At 28.8% G+C, this 20,882-nt stretch overlaps 3 protein-coding genes across 5 annotated transcripts in view; 2 read left to right on the top strand and 1 right to left on the bottom strand.

The window, feature by feature from the left end:
* The window catches only part of LOC135964128 (fatty-acid amide hydrolase 2-A), a 54,105-nt gene extending 51,369 nt beyond the window's left edge, over positions 1-2,736 (top strand). For both annotated transcript variants that reach the window (XM_065516206.1, XM_065516208.1), the window contains one exon: positions 595-2,736. In XM_065516206.1, coding sequence (XP_065372278.1) covers positions 595-1,998 — 1,404 coding nt within the window. In that variant the 3' untranslated portion in view covers positions 1,999-2,736. The remainder of the gene's footprint in view (positions 1-594) is intronic.
* Positions 2,737-14,859: 12,123 nt separating this feature from the next.
* Polr3C (RNA polymerase III subunit C) lies at positions 14,860-18,133 on the top strand. The gene is made up of 8 exons (XM_065516213.1): positions 14,860-15,086; positions 15,156-15,283; positions 15,345-15,688; positions 15,844-15,998; positions 16,873-16,978; positions 17,042-17,391; positions 17,469-17,636; positions 17,702-18,133. Exons 1-8 carry the CDS (start codon positions 14,940-14,942, stop codon positions 17,867-17,869), a joined length of 1,566 nt encoding a protein of 521 aa, XP_065372285.1. The 5' UTR covers positions 14,860-14,939; the 3' UTR covers positions 17,870-18,133.
* The window catches only part of LOC135964131 (juvenile hormone esterase), a 35,746-nt gene continuing 32,744 nt past the window's right edge, over positions 17,881-20,882 (bottom strand). For both annotated transcript variants that reach the window (XM_065516211.1, XM_065516212.1), the window contains exons 7-8: positions 19,446-19,726; positions 17,881-19,368 (exon numbers count right to left, since the gene is read on the bottom strand). In XM_065516211.1, coding sequence (XP_065372283.1) covers positions 19,176-19,368; positions 19,446-19,726 — 474 coding nt within the window. In that variant the 3' untranslated portion in view covers positions 17,881-19,175. The remainder of the gene's footprint in view (positions 19,369-19,445; positions 19,727-20,882) is intronic.

A 20,882-nucleotide genomic window follows, 5' to 3' on the forward strand; every position in this document is an offset into this window, starting at 1 on the left:
TTATCTATCTAACGGACAAAACTAGAATGTTATATTTTTAGAGCTATTAGCAGGGTGACCCGATTATAACAAAATTAACCTCTATTATGTTCATTGGAAATATTATGATTTCTTTAATTAAAATTATTAACTTTTCAGAGCTTTCTCTTTCAATTCAATTAATTTACTTTAATGTCACAATTGGCTTAATTATATATCCATATATATAATCTAACAGTGGATAATTTTCTTTAGAAAATAATTACAACAGAGTTTAAATTAACACTCTAGATAAATGCCTGTTAACTGATTTGCCAATGAATAATATTGTTTTAATCAGGGTTGAAGTGTAATTGTCCAGAAGTAAAAAAATATTAATATGTATAATTAAATTAACTCATAATTACTTACACCCTTTACAACTTGATTTGTAAAATCCTTCTGTGAATATGTTCCGCAAAATGTCCAATATATATGAACAACAGTATTCAACAATTCTAAAACCTTGTGCTAACTAACAACTGGTTAACTTACTCTTTATAATTGTTATCTTAAAATATTATATATTAATATTAAAATTTAATTAAATTTATTTTCCATACCTTCTTCTTTCAGATCAAAAGTGAAGAAGTGGTGGAAGCCTATATAGAGCGATGTAATCAAGTAAATCCTCTGATAAATGCCATCGTACAAGATCGCTTTGAAGAGGCTCTGCAGGAAGCCCGCGAAGTAGATCGTATCATCGAAATGGGTCTGAGCACGCAAGAGGAAATGGAGGAATACACACCTCTTCTAGGCATACCGGTGACCGTTAAAGAATCCATAGCAGTTAAAGGAATGACAAATCAAGCGGGTCGTGTTTTTAAAACACCACAAATTGCCAAATCTGATGCACCCGTTGTAGAACAAATAAAACGTTATGGTGGCATTATACTGCTAGTATCCAACACTCCCGAATTGTGTCTGCTATGGGAAACTTATAATAATGTAACGGGTCAGACGAGGAATCCTTACGATTTGAAAAGAACGCCGGGTGGTTCGTCGGGTGGAGAAGCTGCTCTATTGGCTAGTGGAGCATCTTTGCTGGGTTTAACATCGGATATAGGTGGCTCGTCAAGATTACCGGCCATGTTTAGTGGTATATGGGGTCATAAACCAACACCTTATGCCGTTTCCTTTAAGGGACATCATCCTACTTCGGATTTTCCTAAATGGGGTGATTTTTTTACTATTGCTCCTATGACCAGATATGCCAAGGATTTGCCGCTGCTGCTGAGATGTATGACTGATCCAACCGGTCCCAAACTAACACTAGAAAAGGAAATAAGTGTTACCGGTATACGTTTCTTTTTCATGGATAACGATGGTCCTTCGGGTATGATGAGACCCCTGAGTCGTGATTTGCATGCCGCTATAAATCGCGTGGCCAATGATTTCAATGCCAAGCGTGTGAATATACGTAAAATGAAATGGTCCCTGGACATATCACTGTCCGCCATGTTAACCATGAAGAATATTGAAACTATTTATCACAAAACCGAAGAGGGCCAAAGACCCAAAACTGTTTGCACCGAGACGGTGAAATATTTCTTTGGCTGTTCCGACAGCATTTTGCCCTCAGTTATATTTGGTCATTTGCAAAATTTCATGAAAATCATACCAAATTCACGACACAAACACTTGGCCACTATTATTGAGGCTTTAAAGACTGAATTCAAAGAATTGCTGGGCAATGATGGGGTCTTCATTTACCCCACATTCCCGAATACAGCCCATCAGCATTATCAAATCTATCATAAGCTATTGGAGCCCATGTATATGGCTATTTTCAATACCTTGGGTTTGCCCGTAACCAATTGTATGATTGGTTTAGATCGACGTCGTCTGCCGATGGGTATTCAAGTAGTGGCGAATCCGGGCCAGGATCATCTGTGTCTAGCTGTGGCACGGGAAATGGAAAGACGTTATGGTGGCTGGGTGAGACCACCATCTGAGGATTCTAGTAAACGTATTGACTAAAGCCTAACAAACAAATTTTAGAACATTTATATATACATATATTTTTTTATTTAGATTTTTATTCAATTTTTATTTCGTTTTTTCATCTTAACATCACATTTAATTAAATTCGATTCTATTTGATTGTAAAACATGTTTATTACAATATATAATTAGGCATTATTGATTGTTATGTTCAATTGGTAACACTGAGAAATTTCACAGTTACATTTTTTTAAAAATATACATTATTTTATAAATCTAAACACAATTACGCAAGTTACGTAAAAATCTTATTGACCCATTTATTTATATATTTTACGTATTGACTAATTAAAGCTCAAATAATTTCAAATCATTGCCAGTGTTGCCAAAATGTTTACTATTTTAAATATAAATACATATTCCTATATATATTTTCAAATATTATTTTTATTTTTTTTCCAAAATATTCTGCATTTCTTTAAATTATTTCTTCATTTTATTACATAAACATCTCATTTTTTATTAGTTAATATTTTTAAGCATAATAATACAATACAAAATTATGTAAATAATTTTTGAACAAAATACCGTAATTAAACATATCAAAGATTTCGTTTCATCATTATTTTTCAATATTACATCACTATTTTTTTTTAATTTTTAATTTTATATACATACATACATATTTACCTACAATAATTATACAATATATTTTAATAAATCTTTTAAATTTTGTAAATAATAATAATATTAATAAAGTTTAAAAAAATAAATATCTTTTTTTTAGTTTTACATTGTTCTTATTAATAGTATAAGTTAGAAATAACTTGAGAGCTATAGAATTGTTACCGAAAATTATGTATCTGAAGCACCGTGGGACGTAAGATTCTCATGACTCTCGTACATCCACACATCCAAATTTAACAACTCTATTATTGTATAATTATAGCCTTCACCACAATTACCTTTTGTTCCACATTATTCATTTACGACGCCATGAAATATATATATTATGGATGTAGCGAATTCGATATAAACATGCTCGTCTGTCTGTTGAAATCATCTTACCGAAACCCTAAAATAAATTTCAAACATGATATTAGATCAGTATATCAGGAATATTTATTCTTGGTTTGCTATTTAAAATCGAAAAAGTCGGCCAACAAATGGGTGATATATAAGCAAAAAACCTCTACTACCTCTATTTTTTTTTTTGCATTAGGATTCTCCATGATTGTATGGGCGAAGAAATATATCAAGGTACAGAACGATCACCAATCTCCCCCTCCCCTACAACTGTTCTTCGGATTTAGGAAGATACTGAATGCATTAACTAGGAGAAATTTGTTGTTTTTTTCAGTTTTTGTAAAAATTTTGACAGAGTATTGAAATGTGTAGGTAATTAGCGTTCTAATGATATATAAAGGACAAAAATTGGTTAAAAAACTCCCCAGGGCAAATGCAGGAGTAACAAGTAAGAGAGCTATATTCGGCTGTGCCGAATCTTATATACCCTTCACCAAATTATACTTCAAAATTAAATATTTTTAAGTAAACAAAATTTATTTTTTTTTTCAAAAAAAAAATCGAATTGTTATTTTAAATTTTAAAATTTTTTTTAAATTTAAAAAAAATTTTTTGTTTTTTTAAATTTTTTTTACGGTGAAAAAAACAATTCGTGTTAAAAAATATTTTTTCCGATTTTGACCCATTGTAGGTCCAACTTACTATGGTCTTATATACCTCGTTGCAAAGGTCATTGAATATCTATCATTAGATATCCATATTGTCTATATTAATGACTTTGTAATCCAAATATAGGTCAAAAATCGAGGTTGTCCTGGTTTTTTCCTCATATCTCAGCCTTTTGTGGACCGATTTTGTTGATTTTAAATAGGAAACTTCTCGAAAGCATGTCTGACAGAATTATTGAAGATTTGGATCCTGAAGATATCTGGGGTCTTCAGAAAATTGATTTCAACAGACAGACAGACGGACATGGCTTAATCGCCTCCGCTATCTATAAGGATCCAGAATATATATACTTTATAGGTCGGAAATGAAAAATGTAGAAATTACAAACGGAATGACAAACTTATATGTATATACCCTTCGCCCATACAATCATGGAGAAGGGTATAAAAAGACCATCACAAGGAACATGTACTGAACGCAACATATTCGTTTAAAGTGAAACACAAGTTGTAATACCTGTTATAAAGTATTTAGAATGAATAGTTCAGACCGTGCCCGTCCGATTACTATTTCTTTCGATAGATGCTGAGCGCTCTGTCTGAGATATGCCTCAAAAGTTTAGCAGTTCTTTTGGCTCTGAATCCATATGTTGCCAGAAAGATGTTATAAGGTCATACTTAACAGTTTTCAATACTTTAACTAAATTTATATTGTAATTTATTTGTGGGTAATTTTGACCCCAATTGCGTTTAAGGGTTAATTTAGATTTTTGCGCTTATTCGCAAAATTCTCTATTTAATTTTTGGGAGCACTCTAATGTACATTCGGACCTACAATAATCAAAATATTTGTTTTAAATTTTTATCTTAAAGTATACACTCAGGTCTCGTTTTATGCGATAGATGCGTTCCAAAAAAATCGCATAAATTGAATTCGCATAAATTGATACTCTAGCTTCATATAAAAACTAATGATTCGTTCCAATATTCTGAAACCCCGCATAAATTCAGATTTTAATTAAAAAATCAGAAATCGCATAAAAAAAATCAACAAAAATATATTTATTTAATTTACTTAAACAATAAAAACAAAATACGTTAAAAAAAATAAACAAAATATTTATAATTACAGAAAAAGTGAAAATGATCCAAAAAAATGAGCTAATACATTTCGTAATGAAATTCTGTAAATATATACGATTAATCTGAATCACTAAATAATTGTCTGCATCGGTTTGGAATTGGTTCAACGTCACTTTCATCACTAGATGATATAATCATATTGTCATCACATGGTAAAATATCATTTTCATTACTAGAATTAATCTAATGAATAGAGGACGAAATCGAAGAATTTTTAAGAGCTTCAATTGCTTCTTTTCTTGCAAAATAATTTGTCATAAAACTTTGCGATTTTGTCAGTCCGCGATGAATCTTTAATTCTCTTTCCGTATCTGAATCTATATTAAGAATTTGATTTTGCAAAATTGGTTTAATTTAAAAATGATAAAAAGGTAAGGCCCTTAAGGGATCGGTTATGTAAATGAAGAATTAAAAAAAAGCTTTAAAAACCATCTAAAATTTCAAAATCTTTTCAAATTCTAAAAAAAATTTAATTTAAAAATCGCATAAATTTGAATCCGCATAAAAAAATCCGCATAAAACGAGACCTGAGTGTATTAGTTTTTTGCTTGATTCGAGAAGTGCTCTTCCGAAAAGTTTTTTTTGGAAATGGTTGGGAGCAATTTTCAAAAATAAAAAACTACAGAATTTTAAATGAAAATGGTGTAGCTAAAATTCACATTTTTATAGTTTATGAAAAAATACTTTTTAGACAAAAATTGCATTTTAACTGGAAAAACCATAGAAGTTGGCCTCCAAAAAATCAACCTCAGTTTTAACAACATGTAAACTGAATTAATTATAGTCTTTGTGGCATAATGTAAACTGTAATGTATACTATATTACATGATATACCTACAATATTTACAAAAAAACAACTGCTAAAACTACAATAAAATCAAATGCTTGTAATAAAAAAAATATATTAATTATAAACTTAAAAACTATATAAAATTTAGCCTCTTCTTTTGCACTTCATTTATTATAGAAGTTGGGTTTTTTGTATTGAATCAAATATTAGACAAATAATGTAAACAATTTAGAAACATTCAGGATTCTAGCAAAGTTTAATATACCTGCCTTTCAAAGAATTCCATTCAGATCGAAATTAGAATTCCAATTTTTGCTTCCTCAGAAGTAAATTACGGAATTCAATACACTTTCGCTCGAAATGGAATTCTGTGTTTAAAATTGTTAAAATGAAAAGAGAAACAACCAACACATTAATGTTTCCTTTGTAATTTCTATTAAATAAATTTATAATCAATTCACATAAATTATTATTTTTTGTTGTAATTATAATTCAGTTTAATTTAATGTTTATTTGTATATTTTTATTAAATGTTTGTACATATTGTGGTTCTGATTCTTTTGATTTTTCTCGTTTGAATGTTGTTTTACTTTAAATTTATTTTAACTGCCAAATTCTAGTATTTGTTTTTTAGCCAAAAATTTTAAGCCAACCAAAAATGTTACAGCCAAAAATCTGCAACTAACTACTTGTTGTTTTATTTTATTTTTATGTTGGTTGTTTGGTTCTGCTTGAGTGGCACAAGGCCGTTTGTAAAGTGGCATGGGGTTGTTGATTGCCTAATATCGTCTGTCTGTGCGTCTTTCAGTCTCTCGGTCGATTTGCACATTTTTTACTGGTTTCCAGTCAAGTCAAAGTTTCTTTTAGATTTCTGGTTTTAGCTTTTTTTTAATACGACGAATCTTAGATACCATGTTTATTTTTTTTTTTTGGTAATTTTTAAGAATTTATTTTCCTTCTATACAATTCCACATGAATTTAAAATGTGTTTAATATAATTTACGTTTCAGACATCGATTTTGTTTTTTATGGATAAATAATATTAACACCTGGTTTACTTACCAGTTTAACATATTAAAGATTTTAATATAAGAATTATTTTTTTTACGGAATTTATAAATACATTCCGTAAAAATGTCAATTGTATAATGCCAAGCAGTGCATTAAACTTTTCAAATTTAATTTTAAATGTAAACTAATTTTAGTAACTAAATATAAATATACAGAAATTTAAAATAACAAATTTTCTGAGTCATAATAAGTTTTTTCAAATCGGAATTTAGTGAACTATTGTCCAAATCAGGGTCCGCAGCGCTATAGGGATCCGTATAAAGATTCCAGGTGGCCAACAACTGTATTCTAATAAGTTTTCCAATTTTTATTTGAGAAAAAAAATTCTTATTGCTTTATATCTGTCAAAATAATTGACTTCGAAATCCGTTAATTATATCTGTTGATAAAATTATGAAATAATTGTAGTGAAATGTAACTCATGTGCTAAATTTAATTTTGAATTATCAAGTTGGAATTGAGAAAATCCAAATTTATATTGAGAAATAACAAATTGAAATCGAGAAATCCAATTTAATATTAGTTGTACGCGAACTTGATAATTTGTAATAATTTGTACAAATTATCACTGGAAGTTACGGGATGCCGTTCGTTTACTATTAAAAAATTGTAACGAGAGAGCAAAATAATGTTAAAATTGACAGTTCGTAGCTAGAGATGGAATTCTATGATAGTTTTTACTGGATTTTTTATGTTCAGTAAAAAATATCAACATAAAAAATATGTTTAAAACATATTGTTGCAAATGTAAACAAACGATAAAGTTGAAAATTAACACAATTTACAAGTTTTGCAAAGAAAATAAGTAAAATAACACAAAACAAACGTTTTAAATTGATTTATAATCAAATACCACTTATTTTTACAAATTGTTGTTCGAGTACTTTTTTGGATATTTTTTAGATTGAGAGTAAATGTATTTTTACGCTCTAAATTAAAGTTACTGGATAATTTTTACTAGAAAGTACGCGAACACACTTATTGTGAAGATAGGCATTAATACAGAAAAGCAAGAAAATTGTGAAAAAGCAAATCGAAATTGATATTCAGAATAGCAAATTAATGTTGAGAAATCGAAATTAATATTGAGAAAATATAAATTGAAATTACGAAATCGAAATTAATATTCTGAAAATTAAAGTTGAGAAAATACAACAACCTCAATTAATATTGAAAAATAATAAATTTCTATTATGTTTAAACAAACTTCATAAATTCATGGTCGAAGCATTTATTTTATTAAAAAAACATTTAAAAAAAAAACATACACATTTTAAATTTCTCAACATTCAATTTCAATTTGTGTTTCATATCTTTTAATTTTTCTCAAATTCAAAATTTTTTTCTCAATATTAATTTTATATTCTGCAATATTGCAATATTAACTTGCTTTTCGGTACTACAATTAAAATGTTCTCAATTTCAACTGAAAATGGTGTAGGAAAGTAAATTGTTGTCAAGTGAACCAGCTTTTGAAATCGATGTCTTTGCACCAAGGTTAGTCCTATTGGATAGTAATTGTGTCTAACCTTGGTGCAAATTTCATCCCGATCGGAAGACATCGATTTCAAAAGTTGGTTCACTTGACATGAAACCAACCATATAAGAATAAGAAAAAAAAGTGGGCCCAGCTTACAATGAAATGGGTAAGGGAGGCCGTGGAGCAAAATCTTATGAGAATGATTCCACACTTGCCTTAAAGAGAATCCATGTAATCAAACTATAGGTTTATATTTTCAGGATATGTCAAGAAAATTGTTCAAGCTCTTAATTGGTCCAATCACGAACCCTATTGAAACTGGTTGAAATTGCTCCGTTTATCAATCAGTATTTATTGTTTGTTATTAACAAAACAATGCAAACTTAGGTTTAATTTCTGCAAAAATAGTCTGGCCCTTTTAGTGACTCAGTATTTAGTTGGATATCACTTTTTTATTAGTGCTTCACAGCGACGATGCATTGAACCACTTAAAGGTTCAATCGTATTTAGCCATTCCCTAATAAGCGCATCTCATAAAGCTTTTAAGCCCGTATTTTGCGATCTACAATTTCCCATAAGATTTCTATGGGATTGAGATCTGGCAAATGGACAGGTCACTTCAAAACACGAACCTCAGTGGATATAACCACTCGTTTACAACCCTATAGGTGTGTTTGGGATCATAGTCGGGCTGAGGAGCATAATTTCCTAAGCGTAACATGACAGCCTTATTTGTGTACTTGCAGGCCAGTCTCTTTCTATTCGGCCGAATTACAAATGTTCTCCCATCCATCTTAAATTGTATTTAGATTCATCCGAAATGAGATCAATATTCCATTTCCGTCTCGAACACTTTTAATGTTCTTTAGCTAATTAAATTTGAAAACTGAATTTAAGAGATATATTTTTCAAAAATAGTTTCCATTGTATTCTCAATCACTGTATATTTAAAGTAAATATGTATATAGTATTGTTACAATATCTATGTATGTATGTATATCTGAAAACCGAATAGTTAAAAAAATCCCTTTACGAAAAGTATGTGTCATTCCCAGTGACACTGATTACTGTTTATTCACAATATGAAATGTTAAATATTTAAAGTAACATTTTGAACTCTGCTAAAGAATTCATTAACATTTGATGTTATGCATTGGTTTACATAAAAAAACAGAAGGTGATTTTATTAACATTTGATTTTGTTAGAAAATGCGTAATATTACTCTCTTTGTATTACCCTCATGTTAACTAAATTTGAGGATGCCACATCATTACGCTCTTACGAATTCTCATTACTAAGTAAATCAATATTCCATTATATACAAAAACTCTAAAATTAAAAAGGAAATAAATAATGAAAACGCTAAAATTTTATGGTGAATCGTTTAACATTTTATAAAAATATAAATTATTAAAAGTGCTGTAAATAAACATAAATCTTTATGCCTTTTCATATAAACAAATGAAGATTATAACAATGAAAATCCTTGATATAGTTAAAGCAAGGTTGGCTACCAAGCTATCGTCACCGTAGTAACTGTAATTACCGTTACCGATATAATCGTAAATTAATTTTCATTTAACCGACAAAAAGGTTTTTTAAAAAGTCGGTTTTTAGCCTGTTCGAAATTACCGGGTTTACTGGTCACTACCGTTACCGAAACAAGCCAAAATACCCTTACCAAAATCCTTGATTTAAAGTACATATGTATTTACATCCGAATAATGCTACGTTTGAAAGTTTAATTATTTCTAAGTTCTCATAATTTATCTAGATATTTTGCTTAAGATAAATATGATTTAAAATTATAATGATTCAAATGGTATAAAATGTCAACATGATTTAAGCCACATCTGGCTACATTATTCAAGATGAATGTAAATCTATAAAACCTCTCTTTCTCACAAATAATACCCAACACCCAAATATGTATCTCAACGAATAGGCATTTGATTAAAAAGGGTACACAGATACATAGATACGCACATGTATAAATGTACATATTTGGTAATAGTTATGTAGAATATGCATGTTTAAAGACTAGTTAGTAAAACTACCAACAAAATTTGTTTTCGAAAATTTCAGTTCCAGGCATGTGCTGGCTTTGCTCACCAAACAAGTAGTTGTTATTGTTCTCAATGATTAAAACGAACAAGTTTTGGTTTTCTTAAATATAAAAATTTTAAAGTTGTTGCTTTTGTTTCGACACAAGATACGGGTCTTCTTAAAGATTGTTTTCAAACAGAAACGTTCACTTGTATAAAAACTGTCGTCTTAGACACAACTGAATTACTTTAAATAAAATAATAAAAAAATTACGAAGGATTTTTTAGTACAATATTTTTAAATTTAAGGAGTTTTTTTTTTGTTAAATTGTTAATAGTATAAGCACTTAACGTAGTTTAAACTTTTCAAATTAATATAAACATTTTATTGGTCCTTAATATATTCTGCGCATTTGAGGTTTCAATTGTATTACTTGATTGACAACCGTGATAACGTAGATAGATTAAATAAAACGTGTTCCTTTACCGTGTTGAATCGGCTGATTAAAACCACAGTGAATTTGACCCCGTAGGCCACGTACAAAAAGAAATTCAACAATTCTGAAATTTAATTAATAGGTTTATAAAACACATTTTCCATACAAAATTTGTTTTATAAACCTGTAATAAATTTAAAAATTGATTATAAATAAGGCCTTAAATCTTTTAACAGTATAACTAATACTGTTGGCATATTTGTGTTTTAATTAATTCTTAAAGTTATTAATTTTTTTAAATTTATGTATTCCATTCTATAATTTGTGTTAATTTTCATTTATGAGAATATTATGTAGATTTGTTCAATTGTTAGCAAAATTTCAAATAATAAAAATCCATTTCATTAAGTTCAAGGTTTAGGTTACAATTACTTTTTTTAGGTATTCAATTTCAATTCGGCGAACAAGTAACAGTAAATAGCGACAATAACCGCACGTGTTTTAGTTAATTTTTTCTATTCATTCTACAATTATGAAGCATTAAAACAAATTAACTAAAAGATAATGTATTTGCAACGTTCTTATACTTAAGTTTTAATTAGTATAACAAGAAAACTATACGTTTTAATACAATTGTTTATAAAAATGACCTTTAAATCTAAATAATTGTCAAATGACGAGTACATTATACGGAAAATAATAATGATAAGATGACGTGCTCAAATATACAATAGTAAAATTTTCTTTATATACTACATACTTACTATGCATATGTATAAATGTATATTTATATACCTTTATTTAGTAGATAATGTACTAAATGTACTTTTACATACTTACATTCATTCGTCTTATGTATTATGTACATTATCTATGACGCCACGTTTTATGTTGGAAGTAGACATTGTGGTAGTTTAGAAATTTTTTAAATTCAATGTTGATTTATGAAATAATTCATTATCTACTTTATCTATGACGCCACGTTTTATGTTAATACAAGACATAGTGGTAGTTTAGAAATATTTTTTAAATTTAATTTCATTTATGAAATAATCCATTATATATGTAGACACTGGATTATATACAAACATTATTTCAGCTATTTGTTTATAATTTTAAATTTATATTCATACATACATACATAGGTTTGTATGAAATTTAAGTGGTGAAAGCTTAATATTTCGTGATTTCAACAAGATGCTAGGTTTCTAGGAAACAGCATTTTAACAATTGAAATTAAAAATTGCTTTGACTATAAAAAGTACAAGTAGTATTTTTATATCCGTCATTATTTTACATTTAATTTCTCATATCCGCCTTTATAAAACCATTAGTTGTGCCAGACTTAATATATAGAGATTTTGAACCCTTCTGGCATCGCTAATCAAATTGTACATGAAACTTTTGCCACGAATTTTTATACCCTACACCACCATAGTGGGGAGGGTATAATGCGTTTGTGCAGATGTTTGTAACGCCCAAAAATATTAGTCTAACACTTGGAATCACTTTCTGAGTCGATTAAACGATGTCCGTCTGGTCGGCTGGCTGTCCATGTAAACATTGTGCGCAGAGTACAGGTCGCAATTTTGAAGATATTTCGATGAAATTCGGTACATATTATTTTTTCGGCTCAAGGACCAAGCCTATTGAAACTGGCTGAAATCGGTCCATTATTTCACCTAGCTCTCATACAAATGTCCTTCCGAAATTGGACTTTATCGGTCATAAATGTTTAATTTTTAAATGTATCTCCACAAATTGCTCTCCAAATAAGTTTTATATATACAAAATTCATGTCACCAAATTTTGTTACGATCGGTCCATAATTAGTCATAGCTCTCATATAGACCCGCTTCCGAAAATCACTTTAACGTGCATAAATCGCTTAAAAATGTTGGTATACTCACAAAATTCAACATAGTAAACTTTCATATAGACATAAATCACACGACCTAATTTCATGGTGATCGGTCCATAATTGGTCATAGCCCCCATATAAGACCCACTTCCGAAAATCACTCAAAAATATAAATTATTGAAATTTTAAAAGAAAAATGTTTTTGCTCTTTTACTTAGTGTAGGGTATTATATGGTCGGGCTTGACAGACCATACTTTCTTACTTATTTTTAACACACATTAAGACAAACAAAAGCCGAAAGTACTGTTCAGATCTTAATGTTTTTTCTATCTTGATACTAAACAAACTAGGCATCGACTACACTACTTTTCATTGTATGTAATTGAGAAAATTTCATACGAAATTTTGAATTTCAATTTAAAATTGAGAAAATTCCATATAAATATGAGAATTTCAAATTGAAATTGGTAATTTTCTATTGAAATAGAGAAAATTCCAAATGAATTTTTGAATTTCAATTTGAAATTAAGAAAATTCTAAATTAAATTAAGAATTTCAATTTTGAATTTTTAAATTCCCAATGAAATTGAGAATTTAAATTTAAAATTAATAGAATTCCAAATAATATTGAGAAATTGCAAATAAATTTGATAATTTCAAATTGAGATTGCAAAAATTCCAAATGATATTGAAAAATTAAATTTTATATTGAGAAAATTCCGAATATAGTATGGAACTTCAATTTTAAATTGCGAAAATTCCAAATAAAATTGTGAATTCCAAATTGATATTTAGAAAATTCCAAATAAAATTGAGAAACATTTATAAATAACTTTAAACATAGAGAATATACATAGAGCGGAAACTCTGCTGTCAAAGACTTAGGTCTAAGTGGTGAGAATGTGTTAGTAGAAAAAACTATGTGAAAACAAAAACAACACTCGTATGTGTTATTATTTTGAGTAATTTTTTTGTTTGAGTTTTTTCTAGTTTCCACTCTATGTTTCTCTATGACTTTAAATTAAAAACAATAATTATAAAAAAAATTTACCATTATGTCATATCTGGAAAGCAAGTGATCTGGATAGCCGAGACCACTTTGAATTTATTTTGTCGTAGAACACATGGATGGTCTCGTATTTACATAGAGTAAAATGCCAATAATTTAAATGGAAATTCTCCATTTTATTTTTTATTAATTGGAATTTTCCCAATTTTAAATTAAAATTCTGTTTTATTTATATTTTTCTCAATTTTAATTGGAATTTTCTCAATTTAAAACTCAAATTCTTCTCATTTGGAATTTTCTCAATTTAAAATTTAAATTTTCACTATCATATGGAATTTTCTCAATCGGGGTTGTCATAGAATCCAATCATTGTCGGAATCGGTTTTGAAAACGACAGAAGAAGAACATTGGTCTCATGAAATCGAAATATACAAAATTCTACTACATTTGATAACTAGTAACTATTTAATACTTTTCAGTTGGCTACTACTCAATAATACTTGCTAATTTTATTGAGTTTAAATATTTTAAATTAAATGAATGTTTTTAAAAAATGTCCTTAAATTCTCTTAAAATCAAAGTAATGAAAGAAAAAACATATATGTATGTTTTGCGTTTACCACTTTGAATCGATAGCAGAAATGGTAGGAAATATGTCGAATAACTGTCAATCATATCTAGCCCTAACCATAAAAATATCTTAAGTGCATAACAACAAAATTAGCAGGTGAAAATTTGTTGGGATTAATTTTACGAATTTTTCAACTTGATTGAATATTAAAGTTTCGAAATATATAGACGTTTTTGTCTATTATGCGATGAAATTAAACAATCTTGCAGAATACGGAATAAAGAACAGACAATGTAACAGCATTATTACAAATTAAAACAATGTGGAACACATTCTGTGTTTTTAAACCTAAACTTCTTTTAATTCACAATAGTACTGGGTACGAATAAAGTATTTTCCTAAAGAGTCACTGCATTATCTATAAAAAACTGAGTTTCTACTGTTTTATCCATTTCATAAACAACATTATCTATGAAAACCTGTATTGCCAATGAGTGAAAACGGCATTAACATTATTATTTATTCTTAATTATCTTTAAGGGTTGCCACTAAGAGAATTGTAAATTACAAATACTTCATAATGTATTGTTTAAGCTGCACAAGCTCTAAATGTTGCGAAACATCTTTAATGAAATGAACACTCCGTGGGCAAATATTACGCTATCCTATGGTTCTTATCCTATGCAGTTATCGTGACATCCCTGTTTACAGAACTGCTCTGCATGAATAAGATGTTGCCACTTCACAGCTGTTTATGAAAATAAAACAACAACCAAAGTCTGGCTATCCTTTGAAGTAGAAGAACGTGCACTTTTGTTTATTTTTTATTGCACGTTTTCAAACAAATCGAATAATTAATAAAATTTATAGAAAAATGTCTATAGATTATGGCAATTTATGTTCGGTGATATTAAAACAATGTTTTGGTGAAACAGTGCAAATAGTGGGTGATTGTTTGTTTGGAGCAAATGCGAGAACGTTGAGTAACCTGGTTAAAACTTCCAATTTAACGAGAAGAGAAGTAAACAAACCAAAAAAACAATAATAATACAAATATATAAAGTGAATTTATATTTTTTATGCTTTAAAGGTTTCCACAGCATTAGGTATATTGATAAAATATCAATTGATAACCTTCCAGCCCAGTGAGACTAATGCATTTGTGCCGGAATATTCTTTGAAACGTGATGAAATTTTGTACATACTAAGATACTCCAGGTAAGCTATTCTACCTAGAAAAAAGTAATATTTATTTCATTGTTACATTGTTCTATTTAAGATACGTGCATTTAATACAAACTAAATATGGTTCCGTTGGTGCTGCCATTGCTGAAGAGCTTTTACATAGTGGCTCTCAGACCGCCTCTAATGTCGTTTTGAAATGTGCCTCAAATAATGAGATCAATGAAAAATTCGAAACTATACGTGATACCTTTGTTACCATGATTAAGGATAACTATTTGATCAAACTGCCTATGCTGGTGCCGACTGAAGGTGAAGCGGATCCTGTGCCAAAGTTCAATATTGAACCATATGATTTATTCTTTCCACCCGATATTGATATACCAACGTTACTGAAAATACAATCTGGCGCTTTACCGGCCTCACAAGCTAAAGATGCGGGTAAGATATACATCACCAGGCTAAATATGTATTCATAAATACATTATTTGAACAACACCCTTGAGAAAATTGTAATAATATTATAGGGACCACTTTACAATTTTGTTATTCGTAGAAACGTTACAAAATTTAATATTTCTTACTTAAAATTTCAGTGTTTTATTGGCAAATAAATTTTAGCCGTTTTCATCAAGACTTCCGTGATGCCATTATGGTGGGCGCCATTGAACGAAAACTTGGAGCCAGTGCAGCTGAATGTTTCAAATACATATTAAAACAAATGTACGAAAGAACTGATCCTTGGCAAAAAGTAAGTTATTGAATTTTTATTTTCAAATTATTGTGGAACAAATTTACAAAAAAAAGTTTATGATCATTGATCGCATATGGAGAAACCGGGTTTTTCGATATTGTTACAACAGATGTGTGACGGAAATTACAATTATTACTCCAAATGAACACTTTCATTTGTCACCAATTTTGACGCTATTAATACATTTATTAGCTATGACCTTTTACCATCTTTCTGTAAACTGAGGCCAAGAACGAAGCCAATTTCGGATACTCTGTTCCAACGTGAAGTGTATCCCAGAGAGTGCATTCTGCATCGATCGAAACAAATAGTTGTCGGACGGGGCTCGACCTGGACTACTTTGTTATGAGGGAATATTACAGTTTCATGTCTGAAATATTACGCAAATTTTTGGCGTTTTTCGGTCAATGCTCGCTTCGTGTTATCGTAATGTGTCCATTTGTCATCGCAAGTAATGATTCGGTACAAAAATGATTTTCTTTTATAGCGTTTAAACGTCAATGCGGACATGCAAAATCGTCGTTCTAGGTCTTTCGGCTTCAATTCTTTTGGTACCCAATTTTTTGCTTTTGGATGAATCCCGCTGCTCGCACTCGTTTTGAAATTGCTGCTTGAGTAGCTCCCAATTATTGGTGTGCTTCAGCGGCACTATTTTTCAAATTAAAGAACTAAAGCAAAATTTCCATTTGTTAGCACAAAATTCGATATTTACAAAGCAAAACAATTTTAAATCCCTCAGATTTAAGTCATACACTCATTATTTTTCGCTGATATCTGAAAACACAATTTTTTACTATCTCATTGCCTATCACACTAAATAATTTATTATAATGATCTTAAGTTTTTTTCTTAAATATATATTTTTTTTTAGCAATATTCAAATCCTTTTACTGTTGTTGAAGTCAAACAATATGCTGAGAAAAATTCTAGCAATTTGGATTTAGTTCGACATTTGGAGCAATATATAGCATCAATAGGTATTTAAACATATATATTAGACATAATCATTCCTTAACTCTTAATATTAACTATTATTTCAGCTGACGATTCTCTTGGTTTCATCCGGAAAATTGGAGAAATGGGTGGTGGTCAATATGTGGTGGACATGTCGGTGGCATTTGAAAATTTAGCTTTATCCTGTGTGGAAAATGTTATAACCGAAAGATTTGGTTCAAAAGCTTCGCGTATATTTCGTGTAGTTCGCGTAAAAAAATATATAGAACAGGAAGATTTACAAAAAGAAGCCATGATACCGGCTAAAGAAGCAAAATTACTATCGTACAATCTTTTTCAGGAGCAATTTTTGCAAATCAAAACTATACGCAAAGCAGGCGGTGGTGGAACTGGTCCGGCAAAGGCGTTTTATTTGTTTTATTTGAAACACAAACAGGTAAATTAATAAATGAAATAAACAATTTTTCGTAGACATACATAATTCTAAAATATTAATAATATTTTCTTATACAGATCACCAAAATGTTATTGGATATTTGCTATAAGGCCCTGTATAATGACATAACCCGTTCCAATTATGAGAAAAATGAACATAAACGTTTAATCGAGAAATCTCAAAAATTAGACAGTATTGTGGCCACCATGAAAGAAAGAGGAGAATCGGAGGAATATATAGCAGAGGTTAGTTTTAAATTTAAGACATTTATTTATTTCAAAATAATTTTAAATGTTTTATTTTTGTCTAGATACTTGAAACTTTAACACCACCAGAACGTGAAATACTTGATAAAGTAAAGACACGCATTAAAACTTTATCGAAAGCTGAATTAACTTTAGACGATTCAATATTTTTATTACAAATGTATCTCTATCACTCCTCCCAACAGCCAACTTTAGCAAATGCTAAAAAATAACTTAATAACGCTTATTTTGTTTAATTTTCAATTTTATTTATGTATAAAAAAACGTTTATATTAAACAACAAATTATTTGGAAATAATTTAAACAAATCTGTTGAATATTAGAAAAACAATTTGTAATATTTTGTATACATATTTTTCTTTGACTATTTACAATGTTTACAATACAATAACTTATTAAATGCTTTTTTTATATTCAAAGAAGAACTTAAATAAAAAAATAACATATTTTATGTATATATAAAAAAATAATAATAATTACATATGTTAAAACTAAAGCTAAACTAAAATTATTATTATTATATTTGTGAAATGTAAAAAAACACAGTTTTTTTTAATATTTTTTTGTAAAAATGGCAGATGATTTAGAAGAGATTAAATTTTGAGGATAATTATTAGGTATGTTCTGTAACAAACCACTATCACGAATTATTAGAAGTATATGAACAAGATTAAATAATTGGTAATAGTTTTTAGTAAATGAATAAAATAGTATTGTTCTATCAAGAATTATTAAAATTTGTTAAACAAATTTTTATTGAAAAGTTTTTTTTTTTTAATTTGTAATAATTCGTATTAGTTTTTTGTTAACCCGGCAATTCCCAGTGTCACCTACAGGTGACAAAGATTAACGGTAGTTTTAAACATAGAAACAGATATCACTGATAAATATTGATATTATTTATATACAGATAAGATCCTGTTTTATATCAGATTTTATTTTGGCAACGCTAGAATTTTATTAACTAGGGGATTTTTAAAAATCTTTAAGCAGTGTTTTTGATTTTAACATACTGGTGTGTGTCTTATGATAAATAAGTTGTTATAAAAATGCCAAACGGTTAAGTATCACAATAATTTTTTTTAATAAATACTGCTATATATTCAGGCTAACAATATCAGCAAGTATTTTTAGAAAATTATTTTTTCTCTGCCCAGTGTCACCTATTGGTGACCCCGCTATAAAATCGCAACTAGCTACATTTTTTTTTATTTTAAACTTATTTATAGTGTAAACTAGACGTATATTTACTATTTTTAATAAAAACAAACTGTTTCTCCCTTTGGCGAGGGTATGGGAATTGCCGGGTTAATGAACATATCTAATGCACTATTGTTATAAAATTTCATTTATTTAAATATTGTATATGTATTTTTGTGTAAAAAAAATGTTATGATGGTGTTAACGGTTTCAGTTTTTATTGAAAATGTATTTTGTCTAACAAAATGTATTAAATTTAATATGTGTATGTTGTTTTTAATGTATTTATGTACTCTATGTATGTATATGATTATAAAACTACATGGCATTACCATTGTAATGCTCATACATATAATCCCAAAACTGTTGCCGTTCAAGTTCCGGATTCACTTTCATTTCAAGATTTTTGGTTATATCCATATAACTTAAATTCTCCATAACATCATTGGCTTTTATAGGCTGCCAAGTGGTGGTAAGTAAATTATCCTCTATATGTGGTGGGGTGGGATTTCTGTAAATTACAACAAAAAAATACACAATTTTAATTATAAACACTTGTATTAACAATTAATAATGTTGTTATTTTACCCATATTTAGCGAAATTTGTCCACATTCGCACCATACGATTTTTGACTAGTACTTCCATTGATTTTGGATCTAAACTCAAATTAAAGAAACCAAATTTGAATAAATAACCCATTTCATCACCGTGACATACACCCGGCCTTTGTAGGCCCAACATGCGTTTATATAAACCTAAAGCACCATCGAATGAAAAGCGATACATGTAGACTGGAGCATTGCCATATTTTGCATGATTTCTGGCTGTACGTCTTATACCTTGCAGGAACATCAAATCGGTGAGTAACTGAAATTTGAATTCAAAATTATAGTAAAAATACATAAAAGGAAAAAAGGACTATAAATACATAGATTTAAATTAGAACCTAATTCAGAAATATGACTGGAAAACAATTTAAAAATTTTTGAAAATCACTATTTTTAAATACTTTTATTAAAAGATTTAAGAAGTCTGACAAAGTTAAATCTGGAAAAAATGCTTAAACGTTTTTCATGCAATTTTCTGTTTTAGATGTTTCTAATTGTATTTAAATTCGAAAATTATGAAAAGTTTTAAGTTAATTTAAAAATTTCTAAAATATAAATATTTCTGAAATACAATTGGAAATGGTGTAGTCTTCAAATGTTCAATAAACCTTATTAACTTACTCTAAGATCTTATCAAGTTTTAAAGAAATTGATTTAAATTTGAATAAAATATATAAGTATACATAAAGCGGAAACTCTCCTGTCAAAGACCTAACTCAGTTATCAAAAACCTAAGTGATGTGAATGTATTTGTAAAAAAAAAACATTGTGAAAACAAAAACCAACACTCGTGTGTTTGCTTATTTTAAGTGATTTTTTTGTTTGAGTTTTTTTTCTAGTTTCCGCTTTATGTGTATTTATCGGATCGGATCATAGATCAGACCTTACTCAGTTGTCAAAAACCTAAGTGGTGAGACTGTATTAGTATAAAAAACTATGTGAAAACAAAAACAACACTCGTATGTGTCACTTTTTTGAGTAATTTTTTTGTTTGAGTTTTTTTCTAGTTTCCGCTTTATGTTCTCTATGCATGAGTCAGTAACATGACCGGAAAACAATTTTCAAATTCTTTTATGAAATTCACTCAGTTTTCAAATAATGTTTGATTGTTTTTCATACAAAACTAAATTTTAACACTCAAAAATTATTTCCAAACTGTTTGATTTACATATAAAATTACGTGCATAGAGAATAGACATAGAGCGGAAACTCTCCTGTCAAAGACCTAACTCAGTAACCTAAGTAGTGAGAATGTATTAGTAGAAAAAACTATGTGAAAAGAAAAACATTTTGTGTTTTTTTCTAGTTTCCGCTCTACATTTCTCTATGATTTCGTGTTTCAGGCCTTTAAAATAGTTTTTCAGTGGAGTTTCTAAATCAGAACCAAAGTCTATTACATTTAGAGACGTATTCAG

This window comes from Calliphora vicina, chromosome 1 (assembly GCF_958450345.1).
Source record: "Calliphora vicina chromosome 1, idCalVici1.1, whole genome shotgun sequence".
NCBI classification, from domain to species: Eukaryota; Metazoa; Arthropoda; class Insecta; order Diptera; family Calliphoridae; genus Calliphora; species Calliphora vicina.

Excerpts from the sequence above, each read along its gene's own strand:
- Polr3C (XM_065516213.1), top strand. The coding sequence starts at position 14,940 with ATGTCTATAGATTATGGCAATTTATGTTCGGTGATATTAAAACAATGT. Across the intron at positions 15,689-15,843 it reads CTCACAAGCTAAAGATGCGG|TGTTTTATTGGCAAATAAAT; the intron begins GTAAGATATACA and ends TTAAAATTTCAG. Across the intron at positions 17,392-17,468 it reads TTTATTTGAAACACAAACAG|ATCACCAAAATGTTATTGGA; the intron begins GTAAATTAATAA and ends TTTCTTATACAG.